The 23,800-nt window shown below is 40.6% G+C and overlaps 1 protein-coding gene across 14 annotated transcripts in view; it reads right to left on the reverse strand.

Annotated features, from left to right (window-relative positions):
• rap1gapb (RAP1 GTPase activating protein b) overlaps window positions 1–23,800 on the reverse strand; it is a 136,586-nt gene that overhangs the window by 2,129 nt on the left and 110,657 nt on the right. For 9 of the 14 annotated variants that reach the window (XM_074639943.1, XM_074639937.1, XM_074639893.1 and 6 more), the window contains 17 exons: window positions 23,221–23,324; window positions 19,756–19,834; window positions 19,603–19,656; window positions 19,415–19,498; window positions 19,222–19,322; window positions 18,648–18,777; window positions 13,610–13,765; window positions 13,402–13,473; window positions 13,221–13,307; window positions 11,926–12,069; window positions 9,150–9,281; window positions 7,213–7,290; window positions 6,065–6,174; window positions 5,586–5,702; window positions 2,402–2,531; window positions 1,901–2,000; window positions 1,436–1,545 (listed from right to left, as the gene is read on the reverse strand). In XM_074639943.1, the coding sequence (XP_074496044.1) occupies window positions 1,436–1,545; window positions 1,901–2,000; window positions 2,402–2,531; window positions 5,586–5,702; window positions 6,065–6,174; window positions 7,213–7,290; window positions 9,150–9,281; window positions 11,926–12,069; window positions 13,221–13,307; window positions 13,402–13,473; window positions 13,610–13,765; window positions 18,648–18,777; window positions 19,222–19,322; window positions 19,415–19,498; window positions 19,603–19,656; window positions 19,756–19,834; window positions 23,221–23,324 (1,788 nt within the window). Of the gene's footprint in view, window positions 1–93; window positions 142–1,435; window positions 1,546–1,900; window positions 2,001–2,401; window positions 2,532–5,585; window positions 5,703–6,064; window positions 6,175–7,212; window positions 7,291–9,149; window positions 9,282–11,925; window positions 12,070–13,220; window positions 13,308–13,401; window positions 13,474–13,609; window positions 13,766–18,647; window positions 18,778–19,221; window positions 19,323–19,414; window positions 19,499–19,602; window positions 19,657–19,755; window positions 19,835–23,220; window positions 23,325–23,800 lie in introns of all 14 variants that reach the window. The other 5 variants (XM_074639920.1, XM_074639912.1, XM_074639977.1 and 2 more) reach the window with 5 other exon arrangements.

Below are 23,800 nucleotides of genomic sequence, written 5' to 3' on the forward strand. Positions count from 1 at the left end.
TGAAGGAGGGGTTCAAATGTGAGAAGAAAGGAGAAAACAAATGTGGAAAAGGAAAAAAAAAATCTTTATAGTCGTAGCCCCAACATGTCTAACCTGAAAATGGATGTCGAGGCAGTGATCAGAGGAGTGTGGCTAACAGTTCTGCGTCCGAACATGGAGAGAAGATATGACAGTTAATACAAATACAACAACAGAAGACCTGACATTACACAAAACATCTGAGTAGCAACTAATGATCATTTTCATTATTGATTAATCTGTCCATTCTTTTTCTGTTCAGTCAGTCGTTCACTTTGGTCCAGACTGAAATATCTCAACAACTATTTTTGTGATCCCCTGACTTTTCTCTAGTGCCACCAGGAGGTTCACATACTGTATGTGGTTTGGAGCATAGACTGTATGTAAGAAGTGGACGTAGTCACTGTGATGTCACCCATTGGTTTGTGAACTGCCATTTTGAAGCCTCGAATTCTGCATTTTGACCATCACCATCTTGGTTTTTGTAACCCGAGGTGACACGAGAGGATGGAGCTAAGTACAACCCAACGCTGAATAAGAAATTTTTAGGCGACCAAAATGTTACAATTAACTTTCATGAAGTGAAAACACACTGTGAAAGGGTTAAAGTTGTAAGACAGAAAACACGGACAATTCCCAGACCGGACAACGCCGTGGTAGCAACCTGTCAATCACAAGGTAGCCACGCCCTAAAGCATACCCTGCTTTATGGTCTATTTGACTCTAAATGGGACCATAAATGAAATAGCGATTGAGACCATAAACTCATGTTTACAATGTTTACTGAGGTAATAAATGAAGTGAGAAGTAGGGTCATTTTCTCATAGACTTCTATACAATCAGACTTCTTTTTGCAACCAGAGGAGTCGCCCCCTGCTGGCTGTTAGAAAGAATGCAAGTTTAAGGCACTTCCGCATTGGCTTCACTTTTAAGAACTTGAGGTTGCCCACTGCCAAATATCTGCAAAACGAATGACATTCCCTGTGTTAAGTGCAAATTATCCAATGTCATTATGATTACACGTTAAACTGAGATGGTGAACAGCAATGTGACGTTAGCATTTAGCTCAAAGCACCACCGTACCCGACTACAGCCTCACAGAGTTGTTAGTGTGGCTGTAGACTCTTAGTCTTGTTGATATACTGTCTAGTCACCAAAATGTCAGAAAAGAGTAGAAAAAAAACACCCATCACAAGTGCCCAGAACTCAAGGTGACATCTTCAAAAGCCAAAGATATCACATAAAACTGAAAAAATAAACATATCTGAGCTCGAAGTAGTGAATATCTGGTCTTTCTACTCAATAAATGACCTTAAACAATTAACCAGAGGGAACATTCTGTCCGGTGACTTCGTAAAACACAGAGTGAAACCATCCGAGTGTCACCTAATGACTGATGACAAGCAGTTTGTCTCACCGATGAGAACTTGTGCTCCTGTGAGGGGCGCTCCGTCTTGGGTCGACCGTCTGTCCCTTTCGGCTCTGACGTCTTCGCTCCGTCCGGTTGCTGCTGAAGACGAGTCGCTGCTGGGAAGGAGGCGACAGATGCGTGGCTGTCATGGTTAATAAACTCAAGCACATAATGCTGCCAGCTGTTCTAGCCTAAAAAGGATATCCCAGCATGCAAAAGATTAACGGTTCAGAGTGAATCATCGGTGAAACAGGATGTGCAGCATAACAGAATTGAGTGGGAATCACAGATACATTAGTTTGCAATGCTGTACTTTTTAGGGCATAGTGAACTTCATTCAGAGTTTGCTAAGTTGGACAGACTTGGTGGTAAGTTCATCACTCAAGGATATTAATTGCTCGGGAAGCAGATTGTTATTTTCCCCACATACTCTGGACACGTGAACAGTCGACCTTAACTTCCTAAACCCACCTGGGTAACTTCCCTGGCTGGTACTGCACGAACTGTCCTCCACCGCAGAGCCGTAGACAAATGACTCTCCTTTGAGTGGCGTAACACAAGACGCACTTTCCTGTAGGAGGGGTAAAGGAAGTTAGAAATGTTGCCCAACAATGTATAACAGGGACAAGCAGACAGCATAATCATAACCACGGCTCTACGCAGTGATTGTATTTGCATTTCTCTCTTTTTTCTCCGTTTTAGATGAAAAATTTTGCAAGTGAAAGAAATGGATAAACACATTAATATGTATTACTATGCAATAGATTTTGAGACCTGTCATTATAGGGATATAGTGAAATCCATTAAACCTCCTGCCATAACAAATAGATTATTGTTTTCCCCCCACAGTAAAAATGAGAGAAATAATAAATATATCATCAGCAGTGAGAAGCTGCCAGCTGTTTTGGGGAAGTGGTATGCATGAATGCACTTTCATTATGTGTTATCATCTCTGTGTCCGTCTCCACCCACCAGTCCAGTGTCGTACTCCTCCTCTGCCTCGTGCTCTTCCACGACGCTGGCAAAGCTGCTGGCGTTAGACGAGGAGCGGGAAAGGTCCTGAGCCTCGGGGATGGACGGCGCCCTGCAACACATCGCCAAACTGCACACCTGGGTCACTCTGACCGCACAAACACCTGCGTGTCTTTCCACACGCTTGATTTATTTGGGCAGCACAATCAAAAAGTTTTTTTTTCCTATGTTGTATTTATTACTTTTCCTTCCAAAAGTCTAATTAATTCATCATCTTCATTTCACAGCGCCTCAAGTAACACTTTGAAGCAGTGTGACAGCAGCGTGTTTGCATCTGTGCCAGGTAATCTTTGAAGCTCGTCTGTTTTAAATGCAACCCTCTAAATTAGCTCTATGTAGGGCAATACTTACCAAAACTTACAGGATATCACAATATTTCTGACATACCCACATTAAACAAATACATTCCAAGTGCAGACTTTAAGACCCAGGAAAAGACTATTCAAGATACAGTATAACTTTAGTCCATGCATGTATATAATGTTTTCACATTTAAAAGGGATAGTTTGGGTGTTTTGAAGTGGGGTTGTATGAGGTACTTATCCATAGTCAGTGTATTACCTACAGTAGATGACGGTCGGCATGCCCCCAGTTTGGAGAAGCAGACGGGAGTTACCGCACAGGAGGAAAGCAAAGTACTGCTGTGGACGGGGTCAGCAGCAAAACGTATTTTAGGCACCTAAAAGAAAGGTCCGCCTAAAAAAATCAATATCAGTTTAAGTGTACACTATATTTAAAGGTCTCATATTATGCTCATTTCCAGGTTCATAGATGTATTTTAATGTTGCACTAGAACATGTTTACATGCTGCAATGTTCAAAAAACCCTTTATTCTTCTCATACTGCAGCCTGAGTCTGCCTGCCTCAGAGCCTAATTCAGCCTCTGTCTGAAAACCCCTGATTCACAGCCTGTCTCCTCCCACTCTGCTCTGATTGGTCAGCGTTTTCTGTCAATCAAACTTCCTCAACAACACAGCGTCACTATCTCCCCCTCCCTCCCGGAGAAGCTCTGGAGAGAGGAGTGGAGAGAGAGGAGCTAGAATAAAGTTTATAAACTACTTTAAAGTTTATAAACCAGAAACTTCACCCAGCGCACGTTACCGGAGGAATCTGATCAGAAATCGGCGACACATGATGAACATCTGCGGTCCAGATTCCAGGTTTTCCTGACGGTTTCTCTCAGGTAAATAATGCTGTTTATATCTCTGTTAGTTAGCTCAGTGTTTACCTCATGCATCAACTCTGTAAACCGTAAACATACACTCTGTTTTACGTTTGTCTTTACAGATCCATCTGTGAGAAATGACCGACAGAATCATCCCAGAGGAGAGCAGACAGCTGAAAGCAGACTGCTGAGAGCAGACAGCTGAGAGCAGATGGCTCTGTTTACATGTAGATACAGAGCTAACCCGGTAGCATGTAGCTAACCCGTTAGCATGTAGCTACATGCTAACGGGTTAGCTACATGCTACCGCTATGACACGGTGTGTAAACACAGCGACCATCAGGGTGGAAAATAGAAGATGTGAAACAGTAGTCAGTTCATTATTTCTGCTAAAAGATAAATGTATGGAAGATCAGAGTAATGGTATATTATTTACAGTAGTAGCTGTCTCTGTGTTACCATGACTACAGACCACCGGAGCTTAGCTTACCATAGTTTACCAGAGCTGAAGACTTTCTCCTGTACCATGTTAACATAACTAACTAACAGGTGAGATGATTACAAATGCTGTGAATAATTAATATTGTCATCTGTCAACTCAAATAAAGTTTGACTGTGAAACAGAAATGTGTTGTGTTGCTTACAAGTCACTATTTACTACCTGTACTCTGCTACATGCATGACATCAAATATATATAATATATAAATATCATCTGTTTAAACAGTGTAATTACATAAAGCCTTTGTGAAAGAACATGTTATATTTAGATGATGGGAGTACATGAAGCCTGTTCTGCTGGTTCTTGCAGACTTTGCTCAAGTTAGGTTGAGGAGGAGAGACAGTGACGCGCTGTGGGGCGGGGTCAGCTACTGAAGGTTCTGCTCTGGTTCGACCAGGAAACCCTTACATGGCTTGCATTTCTCTAACGACGTCAGAAGAGAAGGAAAAGCTGCGCAGCGTTTTTCGACACCCATTTCCGGACAAACGGAGCAGGAGAAAAAGAGAGAGGATGGTCTTTTATGATACTATGGTGGCCTGTAGACACACTGGGGACAGATATTGATGTTTAAAAGACATGGAAAAGTGCATTTTGCATAATAGGTGACCTTTAAAGTATTTTCACTGGTTTACTTTGCTGTCAGACAGCTATAGAGTCTTTGTTTCCGACGTGGAACTGAAGCTGTTATTTATGCTCTCACCAAAGCCACCAGACTCCATTGAAAAAAACTGTAATTTTACCTCGCAGAACACAGGGGTTGCTGGTCTACCGCTGCCTTGATTGGTTAGTTTGTTTGTGTTAGTGATAAAATCCGAACTAACTAAAGTCACACAATAGCACAAACAAATTGGCTTCAGTTCCCCGTCGGAAAGGGCTGTCTGACAGCAAGGTAAAGCGGTGAAAATATTCAAAATATAGTGTAAACTTAAACTGATATTGATTATTTTAGGTGGCTAAAATATGTTTTGCTGCCGGCTGCGTCCACAGCAGTACATTGCTTTGCTTCCTTGCGGTAACTCAAGTCTGCTTTTCCAAACTGGGGGCGTGCCGACCGTCATCTACTGTAGGTAATACACTGACTATGGATAAGTACCTCATACAACCCCACTTCAAAACACCCCAACTATCCCTTTCATGGTGTAAAAATGATTCTAATGTTTCTCATCTTGACACCTGCAGGTGCCTCCTGCAGAATGAGAGGAGAGGGTTGTTGGACCAACAACAACCAAACATGAACATAATGGAAAGGATAATGTGAACTCGTAGGCTTGTTTCATTAAAGTGGCTAGAAAGGCTTATGACTTATGAGAGTAATCAGCCATGCAGATGCTGTTTGCTGTTCCAGTTTATACAAATGTTTTCCCTATCCACCCACCCAAGTAATCAATCATCACAAACAACTTCTCAATGTGTGCGAATATAATATATCATGCTATTATATAATTTAAATAATAGTCACCTGTTCTTAGTAGCAGGGAATTCTGGAGAGCTGTGATTGGAGGAGTTGTCTGATCTGTTTTCCTGTGAAAAGAAGCTGCCCTCCAGTGTCCTTTGGGTGCTGGGCGACACCTCTCGGCTTCAGGACAGGAATGGAGATTGACACGTGAAAATATGGTCAGCTAGATTATTTCATATGGTGACACATTAGACAAACTCTTGATGAATATTATAACGCATTCATATCATCTGCACATTGTAAGATCTGAAGAAGGGGGCCTTAACTGAACTAGAATACATGCACGTTAGCTGACGCACGCGTGCATGAAGCACAACAAATAAGGCAAGGCATTGATGATCTGACCCTCTTTAACAAGAGCTTGTATATTAAACAGTGTGTCTTCTGATTTCCTCATTGTAATGCCTTTCTTCCATCTGCTGCGACACTCTTCTCTCCTTACTACCCACTCCCTGCTGAGCAGCTCTGCTCTGTCCTCTCACCTCCTCTCTTGGACCTCCTGGATGTTCTCGATGCCAATGGCGCTGCTGCGACGGGAGCTGAAGGGCCCAGACTTTTTCCTGGTCGGGCTTTTCCCGGGAATGATCAACGACTGACGGTGGGCAGGGAGAGGAAAGTCAGACACACACTATGGGGCTAGTAAAACCATTTCACAACCACAGCATACAGTATATATACACAGTACATGACACAGTAGGCTACTGGAGTGGAAGATGTTCACATGTAGAAATATGCTGGGAAATAAATTAGGAAGTGATGACTCGATGAATCCTGTAATGACACATTTGGCAACATGTTTTACGAAACCATGATGCTCTGGGTTTCTGGCAGGAAGTGATGAATACACACATATTCTCTGATGAAAAAAAAGTCGAGCAGAATGCTGATGGTTTCCTATTTGTTTTTTTTAGGGCTGTCAATCGATTTGAATATTTAATCGCGATATATGCTTGCTTTATGCAAATGCATGTATATATTTATTATTGGAAATTAATTAACAAATTAGCCATGCTAGTTTTTCCATTTTTCTATTATCGTGTTAACGTTGACAGCTCTATCTATTTCGGGTACTCAGGGCAGACTGTGGAGTTTATTTTGTTCAAAATGTCTGGTAGACAATTCAAGAGTGCTAATTCAAGATGCAGTATGATTCATCAATGAGTGTGTTTAAGAACATAAGTGGGAGTCTGTTTACAGTTTTCTTTTCTGAATTTCTTACTTTCTGCTTACTGTGTTTAAGAACAAATTTGAAAGTAAAATGAAGTGAATGAATTCATGCATGAAGCCCTGAGATCTGCTGCAATGGAATCAATGCAATAATCTGAAATTAGATCCCCTGTAAAAGCATTATAGGCAAGATTTACAAGACACATGAGCTATAACATCCTTCAGTCCAGGTTCAGGTGGATCATGCCCTTTCTTTCATGAATGAAAGCTACTGCGTGAATGAATGAATGAATGAATGAATGAATGAATGAATGAATGAATGAATTAATTTATAATTAAAACCATATATCAATATCTAAAAACCTTTAAACTACTAACTTACATTATGAGACATTATAAGACAAATGTAAAGTATAAACTAGAGACAAAAATAGTAAACAAGAAGGGAGAAATATACATGAACCTCTTCTATTGTTCCTATCCCTATGGCACTGCCTCGGCGTCCATATTTACTGGGACTTTTCCCTGGAACAAGTAATGACTGAGCCACACAAGACAAGGCAAGGGAGGCACAGAGAGAGAGAGAGAGAAGATGATAGATTGAAAAAGTAAGAGGGGGGAAGGAAAAGAAAGAACACATCATAAGATCTCATGTGCACAGAACAACAAATTTAAACAGCAAGGTGCAAAAAGAGCTTGAAAAGCAGCTCGCAGCAGAAGACATAGAAGATATTGAGAATACAGTGAGAAGCTTTTTGGAGAAAAAGGAAACTGGGGTCCCAACACACAGCAGGAGATGGAGTGCCACCGAGGTAGCAGGCATGTCGGCAGCTTCTGCCCTGAGGGTTACAGGTTTGTTTTGGTGCATTCAGAAGGAGAAAAGGGGCAAAGAAGGCTGACAGCTTTTAGAAAAGGTAGTCCTTTCAGAAATGGGGTTAATTCAGTCCCAATTCAAAATACTGTCATTAACCAAATCCCAAACTGCAATGAATGTCAAGAGAGTTGAAACTAGGGCTGTCAATCAATTTAAATATTTAATCACAATTAATCGCATGATTGTCTATGATTAATCGCACATTTTTATCTGTTCAAAATGTCCCTTAAAGGGAGATTTGTCAAGTATTTAATACTCTTATCAACATGGGAGTGGGCAAATATGCTTGCTTTAAGTAAATGTATGTATATATTTATTATTGGAAATAAATTAACAACACAAAACAATGACAGATATTGTCCAGAAACCCTCACAGGTACTGCATTTAGCATAAAACAATATGCTAAAATTATAACATGGCAAACTGCAGCCCAACAGGCAACAACAGCTGTCAGTGTGTCAGTTTGCTGACTTGACTATGACTTGCCCCAAACTGCATGTGATTATCATAAAGTGGGCATATCTGTAAAGGGGAGACTCGTGGGTATCCATAGAACCCATTTTCATTCACATATCTTGAGGTCAGAGGTCAAGGGACCCCTTTGAAAATGGCCATGACAGTTTTTCCTCACCAAAATTTATCTCAAGTTTGGAGCGTTATTTAACCTCCTTTGGGACAAGTTAGTATGAAATGGTTAGTACCAACGGATTCCTTAGGTCCTTCTAGTTATATATGATACCAGTATCTTCACAACTAAACCTTAAACTACAACCTCTCGCAAGTTGCGTTAAAGAAATTAGTGGCGTTAAAGCGAATTTGCCCTAACTTTGACAGCCCTAGTTGAAACATAATTAACCCCATCTTTGACAGAGACACAAACAGGACGGTGTGCTTCTTGCATTTATGGCTTGTGTCATGCATACTCTGTAGCCGCACATGCACAAGGCTTCGTGGAGCGGTTGTGGCATTTACAGGAGGATGACAAAAGCGCAGTAAGAAGCGGGGGAGTCTGGGTAGTCATACAGCTGTTTCACCTCTCAGGATAGAGACTAGACTGGGGCTCACAAACAATCAGTCAGCTCGCATTAAGAAGGAACTCATCAGATTCATTCCACAATCTGTTTCTAACATCATCCCAGATATCTAACTGTCACTCTACGTGGTGATGAAGATACTCCCAACAGATGAGACTGAACGAAATGCTGAAAATAGATTATGCTGTTAATTTTCCAAACAAAAATGAGTCATTGATAGGAACAGGATGAGCTGTAAATGGAAAAAGGCAATCAATGAAAGCTTAGTGAATTTAAAATGTCAGGAAGGAAAGTGCTTCGATGATAACACACTGATGAAAGTAAAGTGATACAATGTGCCAACAGGAGTAATTTGTGCTGCATATAAGAAAGAATAAGGGTTAGAGCAGTCTGTTTAATCCACTTTGCTGTGAATTAGGGAAAATATCCTATATTCTGAATGTATGTGTTACAGTAGGTGGGCATCATGGGAACCAAAATGGGCTACTTACAGTCCCTGGGGTTTTGGGGCTCTCTGCGGGATTGTGGGTAAAGCTGCCACTGTGACTAGTGGAGACTGTGTGTGACTTCTTGTTACTGAGGCCCATGGCGTCCATAGACTGGCTTCTGCTGCGGATGACCCGCTACAGAGAGAAACGAGGACATACTGTCAGTGGATCCACTTTGATTATTATAGTGTGGAAACGCAACACACTGATCGATTCTTCAAAGCATTATATACCAAATATGTGACTCTATATTCAAAGTAAATTCCATGACTCCAAATTAAGTCAATTTATTTCAAAAGTTGACCAACATGTACATGTTAGTAATAACTAATACACAGATTGGTTCTGTGTATGAGGTACACAGTTTTATCGATATTGAATATTCACATAATTTGGTGGCAGTAGACCTTTTTAACAGAAGTAAAAGCAATAATGTAACGCAATGTAACGTAACGACGTAGCATAACGACGTAGCGTAACGACGTAGCGTAACGACGTAGCGTAACGACGTAAAGTAACGACGCAATGTAACGCAGCAACGTAACGTAACGTAACGCAACGTAATGTAACGTAACACCGTGACGTAGTGTAACGACGCAGTGTAACGATGTAGTGTAACGACGTAGCGTAACGACGTAGCGTAACGACGTAGCGTAACGACGTAGCGTAACGACGTAAAGTAACGACGTAAAGTAACAACGTAAAGTAACAACGTAAAGTAACGCGGCAATGTAACGCAGCAACGTAACGTAACATAACGTAACGTAACACAATGTAATGTAACGTAACAACGTGACGTAGCGTAACGACGTAAAGTAACGACGTAAAGTAACGACGTAAAGTAACGACGTAAAGTAACAACGTAAAGTAACGCGGCAATGTAACGCAGCAACGTAACGTAACGTAACATAACGTAACGTAACGTAACATAACGTAACGTAACATAACGTAACGTAACACAACGTAATGTAACGTAACAACGTGACGAAACAACGTAACGAAACAAAGTAACGAAACAAATGTAACTTCCGTAAATAAATAACTGCCCTTACGTTCTCATGCAACAAGTAATGTTACAGCGCAACAACTAATGTTTAACTTTACATAACAAGAGTAAAAACTTTACATAATAAGTGAAACGTCAACATTTTGTTTCGGTTTTTACACGGGACATGAACACTGGTCTCCTGGGTGAAAGTCCTGTGTTTGTTTGACCCATCCCACCTACCCTTAATGGACTTTTTTGCTTGTTATACTCATTATTATACCACATAACTTTCACACCACTTTTTACAATAAAATTATCCATAGCACGTAACTTTCAATAACAGTGACGTCACTTGCTCTGCACGTCGTTTGTTGGAATACGTCACTTGCTCTGACCGAATAGAAAAACGTCGACATTCAACATATCGGTGGTTTACATACAATACCAACATTTTCATTAATGTTATTAGTAACATCTGTGCTTTTCCTACTATGACGAGTCAAAATATAAGCCATGAAAAAGGCCTTTCACTAATATATTTGCTTTTAATTATGTACCATAACTATATTACATATCCAGATGTATTTCACACAATGTCAAACATTCTGAAAACTTTTTATAATAGCTTTGCTCGCCCGGCATTATTTTGTAACAGAGGTTGGTATGTCATATCGTCAGTACGACTACTTGCTACAAGTGTTAATATGTGTGAATATTTTGGAATAAGTGTGTTGAATCTCTGCGGGCACAAATGTGTGTACATGGACATGTGTGTGTATTTGCATGTGCACATGAACTCATGGTGGTTTGTGCTCACATGTGTGCATATGCAAGACTATTTTTGAACACTTAGGGGCAGTGCAGGTCAACAGGCAGGAGGGAGAGGCTGCGTGAAAGAGATGTAAGTTCACAGAAGGTCGAGGAGAGTGTAGGCTTCATGGTGGAGGAGGATGAAGCTGCATCTCTTATCTAAAGTAGCTATCGTGGGGTTTTGTGTCATGGGAGGGGAAGATGAGACACAGTGTGAGGCAGAGACAGGAAGACAGAGAGAGTGGGAAATATTTGCAGATGTAATTTGTGGAGGTTTGAGGGAGAGAAAGAGAGGCAAGGTAGCTCTTGACAGGTAGAAAGAAAAACAGAGACAGGTTTTGTGTGCAAGAGTGCAATTATACAGAGGTAGTGTATGCTTGTATGGAGAATAAATGGATCCAAAGACAGAGAAAGGTGAATATATTTCTCTGAAGTTGCATGGAAATACAGAAAAGATGGCAGAGAACTAGTTGGAGACACAGAGAGAAGAGATAAACAGCGAGGGAATGCTGCCCACGGGGAGACATGCAAACTGCATCATCAGCTCCATAATGAGGGGTCATTAAACCGTTCATCAGGCACACACAATCACAGTTCCTACCGCCGAGCCTCAGCGGCCTGGGCTACGCTCCGCCACCCTAATGGTCATTGATGGAGCACTCAGTCAGAGAAAGTGCATTTCATACACAACAGGACGCGAAACCACACCATCACGTGAAAACACACTGAGTTCAGCAGTCGCAGCCAAGTGAGGAAATCAAATGCCACAGAGGACTGGTCCTTTGAGATACTGCGAATTCTCTATGCTTTGTTTTCTCATGTGTGAATACCCAGAATCCCAGCCAAGAGAGAGAGAGAGAGACGGGGGAGGGGAGAAAAAAAGGCGTCCTTAAAAGTTGCTGCAGTCATAACCATTCTCTCTCATGCATGTGGAGTTGCAGATTAACGGTGCGCCTCGTCAAATGAGGGATGGGGCCGTACCTTGAAGGATTCGAAGAAGCCTCCTCCCCCTCCGCCGGCACCGTTCTCCAGCTTATCTTCGTCTCCGCCCAGACCCATCATGGACTGGCTGTTGATGTGCACCTCCTCGTACAGAGTCTCCAATAGGGCTGACCGTGTACGCTCCTGACAACAACAACAACAACAACAACAGTCAGTCTGCGAGTCGGTTCATCATTTCAAATGAAGGAATATGGGTGATGAAAATGATTTGACAGCACCACATCAGGATGATTGACGTCAGCACTATTTGCAGTGTTTGTTGTTGGAGAAGCGTTAGATAACGATAAATCTCTTGTCACTTTAAATCCTATCAAGAATACAACCAGCTGAGGCCTGTACTACGAAGCAGGATTTAGGGTTTAGCGAGGTAACTTCAAGGTTAACCCGGAGCAGGTTATGTTCGAGATAAGAGATCAACTCATATAAAAGCACTCTCTACTGACCAATCAGAGCTCGGAGCGTAGGTCATATGATAATATTACACAAATACGAAGAAGTTTAAGTCATAACCCCAGACTAAAAGCAACACAGTTTAAACTGACAAATGCAGAAAGGACAGCTGGCTGTGTGCTGAGCGTCCTTACTGCTTTGAATTATTTTTTTATATTTATTTATTTTTTACTTGCTCTAAAGTCCGTTTCACACTGCCGGAGTCGGAGATGCAGCTGAAAGAAGGCTTAAATAGTCACACACACCACACCATTATCAAGGGCATACTGTAGACTACTCAAATCTCTTTCTCTTTTGAAAGCTGTTAATATATCACTGCTCCATCTAGACAAATATATCTGACTTTTGAGTATTCCTTTAAATGAATAAGTCTGTTAATTTACGTATTCACACATCGACAGTTTTTTCTTTTGCCAGCTGTCCTTCCTGCATTTGGCAGCTGCAACTGTGTTATTTTTAATCTGGATTATGTATTCAACTTCTTCTTTTGCAAAATGTGCCGCTCAGCTTACAGTAAACTTGTCCATGTTTGTGATTGGTCACATGCCAGAAAACATCGCCCTTTTCATGTAAACGTGCTCATAACCAGATTGAGAAACCCTGGGTTGATTCACCGAGTTGATAACCACCGTCGTAGGACCGCTTAGCGGGATGACGTTTGTTAGGGTTAGTTAAGCCAGTTAAGGAGAAGATACCCTGGGTATGTTGCACTCGCTTTGTAGTACAGGCCTCAGGATGCACACCTATGCCAACAGGCGTGTGTACATATGCCCACACACTACAGGCATTCACACTTCTATGGCACAGTTTGCATCTCTTCTCACCTCAAGCTTGGCAAACTTCTCAGCCTTGTAACAGGCGTACTCTGCGTTGATGAGCTTCGTGAAGAGGAACTCGCGGAACTCGGGGCCCTGAGGAAGGTAAATATTAGAAGGAAAAAGCGGAGAAGATGAAGGTTTATGATGTCTGCTTGTAAAGGGGAATCGAGTTTGTGTGACTGCTGACCTTTTTGAAGATGGCAGGGTCAGGCAGAGCGGGCCCAAAGAAAGGTACGTCATCCCGCGCCGTCACAGACACCTGGAGGAGAAGGCAAGTGAGCATAGCCTAATAGGATACACTGTGATACGTGATACACACACAGAAGAATAATGAGTGAATCTGAAATGGGTTTCACTGTCAATTAAAGTTTCTTGATACATCTTTCGGAACCGACCTTGTAGGTGACGTTGTCCGTACACGCGTTCTCCACCTGCACCACCACATACGCGTGCAGGAAATTGGACTGGATCATGTCGGGTACAAAGGGCGTGTTCTCCTCCTGGAACACCATGGCTACGATGTCATTGCCTATGTGCCTCTTCCTCTGCAGCTGGATGGCACAGATAAACAAGACTAAAAACAGCGGGAACATCTCAAATGACCAGTTAGAGTATCCAAAATGCAGACCCGTCACAGAATCACTTCCAGGAGTCGCACTGAGAGACTGACTAGGAGTAAATATAGTCCAGTCAGAGAGTTGGACAGGACTTTTATCCATGAGTACAACCTCTTCTCTGAGATGTGTGACACCCTGGTTTTGCACTAATATCAGCCAAATCATTGAAATTCCTGTCTTGTAGTTCTTCTTGTGCTAAGGATTCAATCCACTGAATAAACTAGCTTCTTAAAATTTAAATAAATACACATCAAATAGTATAACTCATAAGTATGCATGACATCTATGATGGTGTATGCTGAAATATAATAAACCTACAGTATTAACTGACCTATAGGCCCCCATAAATAAAAAATAATAAAAGACTAATAAAAGATGATGTTGATCCCCTGCTGTATCTTGTGCTTATTGCTACCTTTACATTTAAAGGGTCCATTATTATTATTTCTAGGTTTTATATCATTCTGTAGCTTCCCAGTGGTGTCCCTTATGTATTCAAATACAAACATTACAATTTTGGTCAAAGAACGTATGTTTTAGCGTCAAAACGCTATTTTCCCAAGGCCTTCAAAAATATACATAAATGTATATATATATCCTTGTGGTGTGTTTATTACATACAGTAACTTAGATGGCAGTTGAGTACCGACACGGAAGCTAAGCAATGTACTGATGTGGACGCCACGTAAGTTTGGATCCGAAAGTCACACAATAACACAAAGAAACTAACTGATCGATGCAGCGGTAGTCCAGCAACTCCCGTATTCTGAGAGGTAAAATTTATGTTTTTGTGAATGTAGTCTGGTGGCTTTAAAGAGAGTGATATAACGGCTTCAGTTCCCCATCGGAAAGGACAGTTTGACGCCGAGGCTGTGGTGACAGGAGCAGCAGAAAAACTTATTAAACTACCTAAAAAGCTCTTTCCAACGGGGAACTGAAGCCGTTATATCGCTCTCTTCAAAGCCACCAGACTCCATTCACAAAAAACAGTAATTTTACTTCGCAGAACACGGGAGTATACAAACAACCCCACTTCAAAAAATCAGAACTAACCCTTTCAATTATTTTCAAACTTAGCACAGCTAACGTTGACTCAGCAATGCTAGTGTTCACATTATTCATAACCTTATTGATTAGCTTGCTTTGGTAACGTACGTCACTGCTTTTTGCTAACGACAGAGTTGGCAAAAAAAATGGAACCGAACACAGATGGATCTGCCCTTTAATATAGCTATGACAAGGGTCGACCATTTTAGGCCCAAGCTTTCAAAGGCTGCTGACGGTGTGGAAATTAATGAATCCAAACACCAGCGGAGGCACTGCAAAGTCAAATAAAAATGGTTTATGATTCTGTAGATGGCTGACTGTCAGCGACACAAATCATCATGGCTAAATAGCGGCATTTCACTTATTGCCAAAAAGCATAAAGTTGCCAAAAGGACACTTGTGCACTTGGAGGACAGAGTGACTGTACCCAAGTATTAAGTTTTCATCCAAGCAATATCTTTGCTTGATGTTGCCAAGCATTAGGGACACCTACTTCCTCTGCTGGGATATGATATGTTGTCACCTCATAGCCTTTTGCTAGGAACTCTAATTTAGACAGCTCGGATGTTCTCATGAATATCAGAGACTTTTATTTTTTCAGTTAGTGATAGACAGAAATGCTCAGTAAAAAATGTTCTCAGTGCAAAAATAGACCCAGCTCCCGTGGTCCTGCTCGGTAAACACCGTGACACCTGCGCTGCAGCAGCATCAGATGATTACCCTCCACTATTTAACGCCCTAAAGTACAGACATTAAACAAAGCCACTTCACACCCGTTAGCTGTAGTGCTCTCAAGAGTTGACCAACTGTGTGCACAGTATAATACAGCAAATATTTACTCTGGGATTTATTGATGATTCTTCTCCAGTTAGCAGTCTGATTACTTTACAGCATCTGTCTGTTACAGATAGAACAATCAACCATCTGTTTCAGGCCGTGGCAATAATTAGTTGAAGTCACAGCAGCCAGAAATATTAAGTAAATAAAAAATGTTTTATATAGTTCAAAATGGAAGAATCTAACATCTCAAACTTCATTATCAAATATGAACAAATGTCCCATACTAGCTACTAATTAGCCTCGTCATTGCTTGATATCTGCAGCGCTTTTAAGTTTCACTGCACAATAACACACATTTTTAGAGAAATCACAATTTTGATGAGCAGCAAACAAAGTCCTTTGTGGAGAAAATGCCACAACCATACCATATTTTTTGATTTATCTAATGATGAAATTGTTTTCTTGGTTAAAATGTATTTCTAAGCCAGTGGTGAAACAGGATATATGAGGCTGCAGAGGCAGCGCAGCCAGCCAGGTTACTACTGCATCATCCCTGAGCTTATTAGCTGTCAGCTTTAATATTTATTCACACACGGGGGCTTTCAGAGCCCAGATAGCTGAATAACATCCATCCCACTTTCTCTGTGCACATGGACTGCCAAACTCAAGCGTCACCACGGACAGCTAGACACTTAAAAAACAAACTCAGTAAGTGTGGGGCTGGATTGAGACACTTGACATCTGTTATTGTCGCTCAAATCGGATATCATTCGGTCAGATTCTGGCTACATTAATTCTGCTCTTTCTCCCTCCTGAAATAATGCGATGTTATTAAGGTTGCACTTTGCCTCCTTTTTCTTGAGTGCCCTCATGAATCATCCCATGTGGGTGTTGTTTATATCCTGTGTTTCTCTTCATGCCTCGGCAATACGGACACTGCGCGCAGGGTTACTGTGGTAACAAAGTTCAAATCACTCGAGGCATTGAAGAGCAGCTGTGGTCTAATGTAGTTTACTGCAACATTTCATCACAGAGATGAAAGTCTTCAGCCACAAAACCAACAGCAGAGAAGCTTCAGTGCCAGCAGAGAACACTTGGATGCTTATGAAAAAAGTGATATTTCTCTAGGACAGCGGGGTAAGTGAGGACATCAAACCTGCAAGTCTAAAAAAATGTTGTTTGCTTAGCAAATGTATTGCACTTTTGAAGTTATAAGAACAAAATATACATTTTTAGATATTCATGCTCATTTGTTAAAGGGATAGTTTAACATTTTGGAAAATAAGTTAATTTTCTTTCTTGCCAAGAGATAGTTGAAAAGAGCTTAGCTTAGCTTAGTACGAAGACTGGAAACAGGGAAACATCTACCCTGGCTCCTAGCACCTCCATAGCTCACTAATTAATATGTTATATCTTGTGTATTTAATCTATACAGAAATCAAAGTTCAAAATGAACACTTGCGGTAGTACGGGGTTGCCCTAGTAATAGTCACACACATAACCCAATAAAACGGCAACTTGTCATTTTTACATTTTGGTTTTTAGTACAAATTAAACAAACAAGATATAACATGTTCAGCCCAGTCGCCATGAAAAATGTTGGCATTGTACGCCTCTGCAAACCATGAGTACGTTGAATTTGGGCGTTTTTACATTCGGTCAGAGTGACGTAGTGTATCGAGCGACCGTTATTGAAATTTATGTGGTATGAAAGTTATGGTGGTATAATAACGAGTATAACTGTGTGGTATTATGGTTCAAACACACACAGGTTTTTCACCCAGGAAACCGCTGTTCGTGTCCCGTGTGACACCAAAAGTGAACATTGACTTTACGATTGTTACGTAAAATAGTTTTACGTAACATTGTTACGTAACATTACGCAATAAAGTCCGCTAAGGGCGCTTGTTATTTATTTACGGTAGTTCCTTTACATTGGTACTAGGGGCGTAAAACACAAGTTTCATCACAATACGATATTGATTCTTTAGACAGCAATACGATATTTGCTGATACCACAAATTCTGCCACAATACGATTTTGATTCAATTCAATTCAGAGGCCTGCGATGGATATGAGACAATATCATATGCCCATTTAACACAATCAGTTCCATTCATATCAACTCACAAAAAGCAAATAAAATATGATTTGACTTTTTTTTTTTACTGGGCTCTTCCAGAAATTTAAATGAAAAACAATATATTCTTTTTAATTAACAAAATAAAGCTGTATCTTGAAGATGACGATACTGTATGTATCCAAACTTTGCATCGATGATATTGCTCGATCATTGAATCGATATATCGATCCAGATCGCTGTATCATTACACCCCTAGCTGGTACATTATTATTTAACACAAATCATGATGTTTTTTCTAACCGTAACCAAGTACTTTGGTTGCCTAAACCTAACCCATCATTTCACAACGTTAACCACGTGGCATTGTGTGTTTCTGTAAGCATGAAATGAGGCTGATATGAAACGTATTTATCAAACTTTTTTTCGGTTCATTAAGGTTGTCAATCAACGTATCCCATTTTTTGCAGAAACATACAATGCCAACATTTTTTCTGGCGAGCGTGTTAGTGAGTTAAGAGGTGCTGGTAGAAAGACTTTGTGTCCTTTGGATAGACAGGCTAGTGTTTACCTCCCCCCGTTTCCTGTTTAAATTAAGCCTCATATTTACCGTACAGACATGAGTCAATCAATCTTTTCATCTACTCTCAACAAGAAAGCAAAAATGTCAAGCTATTCCTTTAACCACTGATTTTAGTTATTGCAGACTCAGATTCAAAGGATTCGTCTTGCTTCATCAACATTAAACTTTGGATTTTACAGCCCTGACCTTGTATTAGCCTCTGCTGCTGCTGCAGTCCGACTCCAAGGAGGCGTCACAAGGCAAATCAATTAGTGAAGGACATTGCAAACTGCCCTGAAAACACAAATGAGTTCCCCTGATAATGAATCGTTGGAATGTCACTATACCTGCTGTGAGTCTCCTTCTGTGTAAGGCAGCTTTGTGGACACATGGAACATAATCTCCTTATTATGGAAACTTGTGTAGACGGATTCGGTCCCCGTCTGCCCATGAGCGACATCCAGTCCACCCCGAAACCTGGAGAAGAAAAGGAGGAGGAGGAAATTTAAGGACAGAAGCATGAAAGGAGAAAAAAGAGAAGGAAAAAACGAGAAGTAAAGGTGAAGAGAGACTTGAAGTGAACAGCCGCGAGGAAGACAGAACAGAGACGAACAAAGCGATGTTAGGAGTGGACAAGTGGAACATAAGAGCACGCTCTCAGAGGACCCGGCCCGTCCACGCTCATCCATCATTGAGGGAATGCCAAGGGCACTTCTTCTGCCTACTCAATCACATTGTCAGCAACTCTACAAATATCAGGACACTCGAAATCGCTTTTTCAGGGATTCTGTTAAAGCCAACTCTGATCAATAGCATAGTGAATGATGGCCTCCTTCTGACTGACATGAGGCGGAGCGTTATACTGAGAATTAGGCAAAAGCTCTTAAATCTGCTGCTGAGAAGACTGAAAAGTGTCCAAACCCTTTAAAATCATGGAGCTCAATCTTGTAGCCCAGAAACTCCAAGAACTCGACAAAGGAAGGGCTTTCTTCCATGTTGCCAAAGAGCTCCTCCTCTGATGTCTGCAGTGAAGGAAGCAAAGGACATTTTCAGGAGGAGTGACACGTGAGTTCAAAAGCAAAGATTGGCAGCAGTATCTCTGAAGCGCACTCACCTGGCCAAACTTTTGATAAATAACCCCAAACTTGAAGTGGTTGCTGATCACATGCTCATCAAAGGTAACAATGAGCCTTGATGCCTGAGGACAAGAGAACAGGAAGTTTCCAGTCAGGTTCATGGAGACGTGGCGTTGGTGGATAGCAAGAGAGAAAGTTTTATTTGGAAATGAGGATTAGTGTCTACCTTTGGGTAGAGGACAGGATAAAACCGATCCACGTTTACTTCTTCACAAACAAGCTGTAAGAGAAAAAAACACATTCAGCTTTTATCATTTCAAGTATGTGCTGAAATACAGTTATTTTACTATATATATTCTGTGCGATAATAACTGCCCACCTTGGCCATCTGAATCACATTGGGGAACTCGGTAAGGCAGGAAATAGGAATCACATCGTGGTGGGTTTTTATCTTTGTGCTGAAAGGCAAACAGTTTGAAAAGTCAAAATGCTCACTGATTAGTTTTGTAATTCAAAGCAATCCACCTGCTTTAATGTTTTCTTTCTTTGATGAATAGCATTCATGCAAATCAATTGTCAGTTCAAAGGGGACCTTTCCTACAGATGTTGTGTGGAGTCGGGAGCATAATGGTCTTTACATTTGATGTGTTTGAGCAAATATTGCCTGAGAGGGTTGAATGAGCATCTCTGCTCTATCCAAGAGGTACAATAAACAAAACCATGAAAACCACATTGAGCATGAGTGCTACAAAGTGATCTGTGTCGAGAACATTGGTGAGATATTATTATAATTATATTCAACTTATATTCAATTTAATTCAGTCCAAAGAGGCTTGTTGGCATGGGAAACTTACGTTTACATTACCAAGCAACTGTGAATTAAAAATTAAAATCTGGTCCTCTCTCTAGGTCCCATGGTGGAGAGGAGGTTGTGTTGCTCTGGCTCTATCTGTTTGGCGTGGAGAGGAGGTTGTGTTGCTCTGTCTCTATCTATTTGGCCTGGAGAGGAGGTCGTGTTGCTTTGGCTCTATCTATTTGGTGTGGAGAGGAGGTTGTGTTGCTTTGGCTCTATCTATTTGGGTTGGAGAAGAGGTCGTGTTGCTCTGGCTCTATCTATTTGGTGTGGAGAGGAGGTTGTGTTGCTTTGGCTCTATCTATTTGGGTTGGAGAGGAGGTTGTGTTGCTCTGGCTCTATCTGTTTTTGCGTGGAGAGGAGGTCGTGTTGCTCTGGCTCTATCTATTTGGCGTGGAGAGGAGGTTGTGTTGCTCTGGCTCTATCTGTTTGGCATGGAGATGAGGTTGTGTTGCTCTGGCTCTATCTGTTTTTGCGTGGAGAGGAGGTCGTGTTGCTCTGGCTCTATCTATTTGGCGACGCCGGGAAGCTGCTTGACATCCTCCTGGATCCACCTTCTCATATATGTTTACATTATTATATGTATTAATTTTTGTCATATGGATCGTCTATGTTGTATTTTCATTATGTTGTAACTCTGTACACACGACATCTATTGCACGACTGTCCATCCTGGAAGGGGGATCCCTCCTCTGTTGCTCTTCCTGAGGTTTCTTCTATTTTTTTCTTTTTCCCCGTTAAAAGGGTTTTTCCTTATCCGATGAGAGGGTCGCACTGTAGCGTGTCGTATCCTGTACAGATTGTAAAGCCCCCTGAGGCAAGTTTGTGATTTTGGGCTATACAAATAAAATTGACTTGACTTGACAAACAACCTGTGATCCTTCTGTATGCTAAAGAATATAAGTTGCTATTTTTCCAGTGTATAGGGCATTAACAGTAAAATAAAAGCGAGATCATGACTTGTCATCTAGATCTCATACAGATGCTTTAAATATGGACTGTGATTCAGAGCCTTTGGCTACACTAGTGAGGTGACTGAGTTTGACTGGGGTGACTCTGTGGGTGGTGCCCACCCAGTGAAAAACATCTCTTTGAAAAGCGTTGCGGGCTGAGTGACTGTTACCTCTCAACATACTCATCCACTCTAAAGCTCCGTTAACAAAGAGGGAACGCAGCTACTAAAATCTGGAGTGGAGTCTCTCTGGTGCTAAAATTAATTCACAGGTTATACGGTGCGCTGAGTTCCGCCTCGCTTCCCTTCGTCTGTCTTTAGCAGAATGTGAAGGAGGAGAGGATTTCGGTGAGTGAGCAGGTGGGAGCCGTTGTACAACACAGATGAATAGTGTGCTGATTGTTGAATACTTTTTAAGGTCATTTATATGGAGGCGCTTCAATGTTTATGCTGTACCACACAAACATTTCACTTCACTTCTATTTATACTCATATTATTACACAACTACCAGAACAGAAATGGTGGTATTATTGGTAACACTTTCTATGACGCCCATGTCTATAATGTATTATAAAGATACTTACAATGCATTATAATCTGTTTATAGGATGTTATAATTATAGCTATAATAACCATAACACATTATAAAGCATTTAATATTGACTTATAAGATCAAGTCTCATCAAGTCATCAGCTTTTTTTTGCAAGGATCATAGTGTATTATAATGCCTATAGTTGTAATACATTCTAATCGAATTGTTTGCTTTAGATAAAGTGAAAGAATCAAAAATCAATCAATCAATAAATCAATCAAAAATATAATTAAATGCAAGAACACACAAAACATTGTAAAATATTTTTTTTACTTTACTTAAAGCAAAAAAAATTACCATTTAGAGGAACTTGTAATCCCATTATAATGCATTATAACAGTGATTATAATGCATTATAAAAACGATAATAATATATTACAACTATGGGAATTATAATACACTATGATCCTTCCAAAAAAGTGTCAGTGAGTAAATTATGAAGTATTATGACCTTAAGTCATTATAAAATGTTTTATAATGATTATTGTTATAAAGCATTATGAATATTTACGAGTGCTTACAACTTTGATTATACAGTCCTATGAGCAGATTGTAGCGCATTATAAGTATGCCTATATGCATTATAGACATGGGCGTCATATAAAGTGTTACTGTGTTATTATTTTCAAGTATTATCTGAACTAATTGAGTTATTTAGTTAAGATTAGAGCTTTTTTGGAGTTATTTATTGTTAGATAGCTATGTGTTACTGTATGAGAAGCAGTATTAGTTAAGGAGAAAAGGTTATTTTTTCACCTCATGTGACTTAAAAAAAAAGCCCATTAGATGGAGCAGATGTCCAAACCAGGTGTTATGAAACCCATTATGAGATTAAATTTGTTTAAAAAACAAACAAACACACACACACACACACACACTTCGGAAGCAAAATACTATGAATGAGACAAAATAATTTTGTAGAAGACAAGTACAGTAAGAACACAAGTCCAATCCTTTCAGACTGTGTAAAATAAGCAGCAGTACGTCTGAAGTGATAGATAATTGAAGATGAAATTGATGAGAGAATGCAGTGGGTGCCCTCTGACAGCAGGGGCAAGCTTTGCCGTAGTGTTGCATGTTGTCAGCAATCAAGCGGGAAAATACATTTAAAAATTTAATGAGAAATGAGAATGCTCCTCTTTGCTCAACTTAACACAACTCTAGAGCCATCTATCTGGAACAGTCAAGTCGTGTGAAATACTCTATAAAGAATGGTTCTGTTTGGGAGATCTATCAGTAAATCACTGCATTACATGGATATTTGAAGCCAGGGTTGTTGCGAGAAAACGGCCATGGAGAGAGAAAAATAAAATGGCATAAAGGCAAAGAACAATTGAATGGGATATCACAAATGCGAGAACCGTGATTAAGAGGGAAGCAGCGAGAAAAAAAAGCACATATGGGAGAGAAAACAGGTCAGAGATAAAGATAATAGGAAACTGTACCGAAGCATCAAGCGCAGATGCTCTTGATCCCCAATGACATCATACTTCATGGAGAAGACCAAGTGGCCCAGGGCAGCATCCATGGTGTAATAATTAAAGTGTTCCTGGGGGCAGATAAGCATAAGAAACGTAAACGCGAGGATGAATTCTCCTCCAGCAACTGACAAAATGCTACAATAAATTAGAAATAGAGAAGGGTAGAGAGAGTAACAGTCTTTTAATTTAGGAAAGTAGTTGAAGTGCCCTTGAGGAAAAGGTGTGAAACAAGATACAGAAAGGCATATACATTTATGTACACACACATCCAATCCAAAAAAAGAAAAAAAAATAGTTGTAAAGGTGACTGAATGATAAATGGACTTGCATTTATATAACGCTTTTCTAGTTTCCGACCACTCAAAGCGCATGTCAGCATTCACACACACATTCATACACTGATGGCAGAGGCTGCTAAGGTGCCAACTTTGCCCATCAGGAGCTAATCTAAATACTCATTCACACACTGATGGCTATGCCTTCGGGAGCAATTTGGAGCAGCCGGGATCGAACCACCGACCTTCCGATTGGTGGACAACCTGCT

This window comes from Sebastes fasciatus, chromosome 1 (genome assembly GCF_043250625.1).
Source record: "Sebastes fasciatus isolate fSebFas1 chromosome 1, fSebFas1.pri, whole genome shotgun sequence".
NCBI lineage: Eukaryota > Metazoa > Chordata > Actinopteri > Perciformes > Sebastidae > Sebastes > Sebastes fasciatus.